The 7,192-nt window shown below is 42.7% G+C and overlaps 1 protein-coding gene across 1 annotated transcript; it reads right to left on the bottom strand.

Annotated features, from left to right (window-relative positions):
- Positions 1-960: 960 nt before the first annotated feature.
- On the bottom strand, positions 961-7,192 carry LOC139465892 (uncharacterized). Its single transcript, XM_071247873.1, has 3 exons — positions 7,108-7,192; positions 5,292-5,633; positions 961-3,363 (listed from the first exon to the last, which is right to left on the bottom strand). Exons 2-3 carry the CDS (start codon positions 5,611-5,613, stop codon positions 3,203-3,205), a joined length of 483 nt encoding a protein of 160 aa, XP_071103974.1. The 5' UTR covers positions 5,614-5,633; positions 7,108-7,192; the 3' UTR covers positions 961-3,202.

Raw genomic sequence — 7,192 nt, forward strand, 5'->3', positions numbered from 1 at the left:
ATTTATAGACCGCCAACATATATCTGGAATATTGTTGAGTGTGGCTTCGAACAACAAACACTATGACAGGACTGGAGACGACGATTGGCAACATATTTTGTTCCAGGATACTCAACTGGCACTAATATGTGTGCACTATCTTTCATACGAAGATCTGCAATGTGTGTATGTGCTCTTTCTGTGCGTCCTCACCACCTCTAAAGCATAATCAATATGTACACAACTGGATCGTTTACATATGACCAGGTGTAACAATTGTAAACGTATATTAACATATTGTTAGACCCGGGTAAGACTAGGTCGTCAGCAACCCATGCTTGCTGTAAAAACGACCATGCTCTAGTAGAGGCGACTAACGTGATCGGGTGGTCAGGCACACTGACATTGTGGATGCATGTCATCGATCCCAGTAGCGTGGATCGATGCTCACGATGTCTGTCACTGGATTGCCTGGTCCGATTATTTACAGGCCGCCAACATGTACGAGTAGCTGGAATTTTGTTGAGTGCGGCGTTAAACAACAAACAACACATTAAAATTGTGACCGCAAACTGCATCCCTCCTTTTCCATGAGCACCCCCCCCCCCCCCCCCCCCCCCCCACCCCACCCCCACCCCCCCCCGACCCACGGCAATATTCCAGCTATGTGATGGCGGCCTGTATATAATCTAGTTTGGACCAAACAATCCAGTGATTGACATCATGAGCATCGATCTACACAACCGGGATACGATGACATGCATCATCCAAGTCAGCGAGCCTGACCAACGGATCCTGTTAGTCGCCTCTTACGACAAGCGATGTCGCCTTTTACGGCAAGCATGGGTTGCTGAAAACCTATTCTATCACAGAAACTTCACAGACTTCTGGCCAATGCCCAGTGACAGTGACCCAGATAACTGGCAATGCATGTCCATCGCTCATTTACAAACGACAAACGCACAACTTATAAATCTATGTTTATTTATAGTCATATAAAATAGTATATAAATGAAACTTATGATTGATATTTATAAAATGATCAATATCCCAATACAGTGGATGATAATGAATATACACAATGTATAATAAAAAGATTTCAATTACTGCTTTTGTATCGACCAACAGGCCATAGTGTCCAATACCTTCTTTCCCTACACCCAATGAGATTATACACTTCCCATTATGTGAAGGGCTAAGTTCTTCATACAGTGCTTTATTCACTGTTCTACCTCCTCCTTTATCCAGTGCAGTTAATCTCCATTCTATTATGATCATAACAGAATGTAGAAACACTGGATAAAAGTGACCTGCTTCTGATGTGTGGTCAGTGACTACAGCCAGGGATGGGTTGTCTCCCTTCCCCATAATTATCAGTTGTAAAATGGTCACTATAAGATCACATGAACATAATAGCACAGTTGTACATGCATCAATTGCTATAAAATCTTGAATAAAACTTTGTGTAATAATGAAAATGAAGGTTTTTATGTTACCTGTTGACAAAATAACGAACCTTTCCTTGTTAAGTGTATTGTTTGTTTGTTTGTTTAACGCAGCACTCAGCAATATTCCAGCTGCATGAAGACAGTCTGTAACTAATCGAGTCTGGACGAGACAATCCAGTGTTTGATATCATGAGCATCAATCCACATAATTGGGATATGATGCCATGCAACAACCAGGTCAGCGAGCCTGACCAACTGATCCCATGTTTTGCCACTTAGAATGAGCAAAGTCACCTTTAATAGCAATTGCTAATAGTAAATCTATCCTTAATGAAGGCAGGACATATTCAGTCTCATGTGGCCCTCAGCATCAGATACTGAGAGGATCATTCTTCTCATCACAATACAGGGATGGTACTAGCAATACCGTATTTAGTGTAATTAGAACCATGAACAATTTGTTGGGAAACTTTGCAAATGCATATAATATGAAAGTAAACTGCATGGTCAACATATTGTATCCTTCTGTCCCAAATGCTAACGCTCCTACATGGAATGTCAATGATGTTGTGGTCATCTTTCAAATCTTCAATGTATAGGTTAGTCTTTGTAGCTGTAGTGTCATACGAATCACATTTGGACATGGGCCAAAATGCCCTAAATGAAGTATTTTATTTCGGCTCAGCACAAGGACACTCTAACCAGATGGCTATGCGAAACACAAAATCAAAAGATGTTTTCCCAAACTATCTACTACTGCTATGCATGATGGGACTATATAATATATGGTTGGAATGTACAGGTGACAAGTCTTGAGAGGAATAATTATACATAAGAATCATCTTCACTATGTACAGGAAATAACTTTTATCAAAATTTGAAATTCCATTATGGTAAGATTGGCATTCTTAAACATCTTGGTTACAAAATTTCTTTCAGATCAAAAGAACAAATAGAATTGCCCCATATAAATGAAAACATCATTGTCTGTGACAGGTATTCTAATGTAGATAAGAAGTGTTTTAGCGTACTATGTAGTTAGTTCCACACATAAAGCATGGCAGTAACCATAGTAACATAAACTCTTCTATGTTTCTTGAAAATTATTTATTGTTCGTTTTGTTTTCCTACATCTTCCTGACGCAAGTGAGTTAACTGACTATAAAAGTCCAGTTTCCACCCTTGCCGAACAAGGCTGGAATTCCTGGGCTCGATTGTAGCGCCAGCAGTGGCTATTACGAATTATGTCCTTTATATGCCTCTCCTATTGACCAATCAGATTCAACCTCTCGTATCACTTGCATTTGTTTCGAACAAAACGGTGGTGCCCAGTCAAGACGATATGATCGATAATCAAGATCTATTTTGTGATAAAATGAGTCTTACATCGCGAATATCATCAAATCATGTGAGCACCTTGATTAAAAACATGAAAAGATTTAGAAAATATCTGTTGACAATGAGTTAGCGGTGCACATGCTTTGCAAATCCTGCAGTCAACCGACATCTGCATGACACTTTACGAACCGGATTTTGATTTCAGTGCGCAATTTTGATTGGGCTATGCATAGACTCGTTAGTCCAGTCAAAATGTAACTCCATAATACCAGCCTAGTTCGGCAAGGGTGGAAACTGGACTTATATAGTCAGTTAACTCGCTTGCCTCGGGAAGATGGTTTTCCTATTGCTCTAAGCAGATATTGAGGCACAGGCAGCCTTAGAGGCTGGTTCCTGATTGGTCTATTTTCTCAGGTGCGGACATGTTGGGAAGTTGGTCAGTATCTGTACTTATAGTATTCGTTGAGGACAATGGCCAGTATTAGAATCAACAGCACAAACATGGACACAATCCCTGCAGCTGCAACACCCTTGGCATACGACCCATACTTTGATGCCTTCACGTAGTCCAGGCGACTGAAGTAGATTTTCGACTGTTCTGAAAGTAGAAGGATGAAGACATAAAATAACTGCCATGTTATACATGTTATACATACCTAGTAGGAATCTGTTATACCATCTGTAGCCATGGTATTATGTCTCAGGCCTACAATCTGCTCTGTAACCATGGTATTATGTCTCAGGCCTACAATCTGCTCTGTAACCATGGTATTATGTCTCAGGCCTACAATCTGCTCTGTAACCATGGTATTATGTCTCAGGCCTACAATCAGCTCTGTAGCCATGGTATTATGTCTTAGGTCAACAATCAGCTCTGTAGCCATGGTATTATGTCTCAGGGCTACAATCAGCTCTGTAACCATGGTATTATGTCTCAGGCCTACAATCAGCTCTGTTGCCATGGTATTAGACCTCTGCCTACAATCAGCTCTGTTGCCATGGTATTAGGCCTCGTGTCTACAATCAGCTCTGTTGCTATGGTATTAGGCCTCTGCCTACAATCAGCTCTGTTGCCATGGTATTAGGTCTCTACCTACAATCAGCTCTGTTGCCATGGTATTAGGCCTCTACCTACAATCAGCTCTGTTGCCATGGTATTAGGTCTCTGCCTACAATCAGCTCTGTTGACATGGTATTAGGCCTCTGCCTACAATCAGCTCTGTAGCTATGGTATTAAGACTCTGCCTGCAATCAGCTGTTGCCATGGTATTAGGCCCCGTGTCTACTATCAGCTCTGTAGCCATGGCATTATGCCTCAGGCCTACGTTCAGCTCTGTAGCCATGGTATTAGGCCTCAGCCTACAATCAGCTCTGGAGCCATGGTATTAGGCCTCTGCCTACAATCAGCTCTGGAGCCATGGTATTAGGCCTCAGCCTACAATCAGCTCTGTAGCCATGGTATTAAGACTCCGCCTGCAATCAGCTGTAGCCATGGTATTCAGCCTCTTGTCTACAATCAGCTCTGTAGCCATGGTATTAGGCCTCTGCCTACAATCAGCTCTGGAGCCATGGTATTAGGCCTCAGCCTACAATCAGCTCTGTAGCCATGGTATTAAGACTCCGCCTGCAATCAGCTGTAGCCATGGTATTCAGCCTCTTGTCTACAATCAGCTCTGGAGCCATGGTATTAGGCCTCTTGTCTACAATCAGCTCTGTAGCCATGGTATTAGGCCTCTGCCTACAATCAGCTCTGGAGCCATGGTATTAGGCCTCAGCCTACAATCAGCTCTGTAGCCATGGTAATAGGCCTCGGCCTACAATCAGCTCTGTAGCCATGGTATTAGGCCTCAGCCTACAATCAGCTCTGGAGCCATGGTATTAGGCCTCTTGTCTACAATCAGCTCTGTAGCCATGGTATTAGGCCTCTGCCTACAATCAGCTCTGTTGCCATGGTATAAGGCCTCGTGTCTACAATCAGCTCTGTAGCCATTGTATTAAGCCTCGGCCCACAATCAGCTCTGTAGCCATGGTATTAAGACTTGGCCTGCAATCAGCTGTTGCCATAGTATTAAGCCTCGGCCCACAATAAGCTCTATAGCTATGGTATTAAGACTCCGCCTGCAATCAGCTGTTGCCATGGTATTAGGCCTTGTGTCTACAATCAGCTCTGTAGCCATGGTATTATGCCTCAGGCCTACGTTCAGCTCTGGAGCCATGGTATTAGGCCTCGGCCTACAATCAGCTCTGTAGCCATGGTATTAAGCCTCGGCCCACAATCAGCTCTGTAGCCATGGTATTAAGACTTTGGCCTGCAATCAGCTGTTGCCATGGTATTAGGCCTCGGCCTACAATCAGCTGTTGCCATGGTATTATGCCTTGGCCTACAATCAGCTCTGTAGCCATTGTATAACACCTCCGCCTATGATCAGCTGTTTATAATGGTATAATGAAGTAGCCTGCCATCAGCCTGGTAGCCACAGTATCTAGCCTTGCCTGATGCTCCTCCACGCATGTCCTGTAGCTTACCTGCAAGGAGGATGGCGAAGAGCCCGAACAAGGGGTTGATGAAGAGAGAGCAGAACGCGAAGCCCCAGTGGTCAGCAGGCTTCTTGTCTGGGTTGGGTTGCTTGGTGACGATGGGCAGCATGTAGGAGATTTGGGAAGGGGCATAACTGGTGTAGGTGGAGTACAGACTCTTCCTGCTACCAGACACGTAGGAGTAGCTGGAGGGCCCGTAGCTGGCCATGCTGTGTTGTGATGGGTAGCGGTTCATCTCCATCTCGCTGCCCGCTTCCGACCAGCTGTCGCCGCGGGAATTGAGGTACCCGGCAGGGTACCCATGCGACATGATGATGATTCAAACAGTTTCTATTACAAAAGGAATGAAACATATATGACAAAATTATTTATCTTACACATGTTAACTGAAGATAACTATGGAACATCTGTATATCACATGGCACACTTTTCACCATTGTAATTGACCCATGAAGATTCTAGGGTAGAATAGGTCTTCAGCAACCCATACTTGCCGTAAAAGGCGACTATGCTTGTCATAAAAGGCAACTAACGGGATCGGGCGGTCAGGCTCGCTGACTTGGTTGATACATGTCATCGATCTCAATTGCGTGGATCGATGCTCATGATATTAATCACTGGATTGTCTGGTCCAGACTCGATTATTTACAGACCGCCGTCATATAGCTGGAATATTGCTGAGTGCGGCGTTAAACAACAAACCAACCGACCATTGTCATTAATAGTGCTGTAACGTTGCGGAGCACTGCGATACCATGTACCACTAGAAGTATAAGACCAACAGATACATACACATAGATATGTTATTTGATATGAAAATTCTGAACAACTCAACTTTACTTCAGTATATATATATATATATATATATATATATATATATATATATAAAAACATGTATGTGGTGATTTATCTCTACAAAGGAATATGGCTGCTTCAGATGGCAAGTGGCAAATTTGCGTGTCTGCTTGTTATAGCCCAGACTAATGCTGGTTATGCAGGTAGCTGAGATACCATGGCCCGTCTTAACACAGTGTACTGACTCTGAGCAGACCAGTCCTTGCCCCTTTTCTGATGCTGAATGCAGGGTCACAAGTACTATCTTTCAACATGTCTTGGTACGAGACCGTATTCAAGTTTGACACTGTTGTCACTAATGACATCGTCTTAACCTACGCTGGAAATTAGCACATGATCAAATTGCTTGGTCTGCCTTTAAGCACTTTTATGTAAGGGATTGACACTCTGATTACATCAAAAAAAGAAGTGTCCGGTTAATGCAAGAAGATGCATATATCACAAACCAGTGTTACATGATTTTTGGTTAATACATGGGTAAGACACCACACCCCCCCCCTCCCCCCCCCACACACACAAAGATATATAGTTAACGTATATATAAATAACTTTTGGAGGGGGGTACGGGTGGATGTCTTTCTAATTCTTGATGACTACTGAACCATTTAACAAAGGTATGTTGCTGCTATTAGACCTATCAAAATTTGGGACTTCCGGTGTTATATCAGACCAACATTGACTCACGAACAAAAAGCTCATGGATCAATCGTCTTGGTATCTTTGTAACACCGAAAAATGTCCCTAATTGCGGGTATTGGCGATACAAATAACATATTTTGAAAATCTTTCCACCCAAAGTAATAACTGACGATCACAAACAGAGACATTTCCGGTATTCTATTTCGCCAACACAGAAATACTGCACAGGTGCTTGTTTATATATCAACCAGCATGCATCTATCTACACAGAAATACATCGTTATATTCATATTTAAAAGTAGTTTTATACCTGTGTAATAGACCAAAATGCAGATTCGATATCCAAATACCGGAGATAATTTACCTGTAATATACAGGTAGAAGCGGAAATTGGT

This window comes from Haliotis cracherodii, unplaced genomic scaffold (genome assembly GCF_022045235.1).
Source record: "Haliotis cracherodii isolate W230 unplaced genomic scaffold, xgHalCrac1.p SCAF_18, whole genome shotgun sequence".
In the NCBI taxonomy this organism is placed as follows: Eukaryota; Metazoa; Mollusca; class Gastropoda; order Lepetellida; family Haliotidae; genus Haliotis; species Haliotis cracherodii.

Coding starts and splice junctions, on each gene's coding strand:
- LOC139465892 (XM_071247873.1), bottom strand. CDS start 5,613: ATGTCGCATGGGTACCCTGCCGGGTACCTCAATTCCCGCGGCGACAGC. Junction 3,364..5,291: donor CTTCGCCATCCTCCTTGCAG/GTAAGCTACAGG, acceptor TTCTACTTTCAG/AACAGTCGAAAATCTACTTC.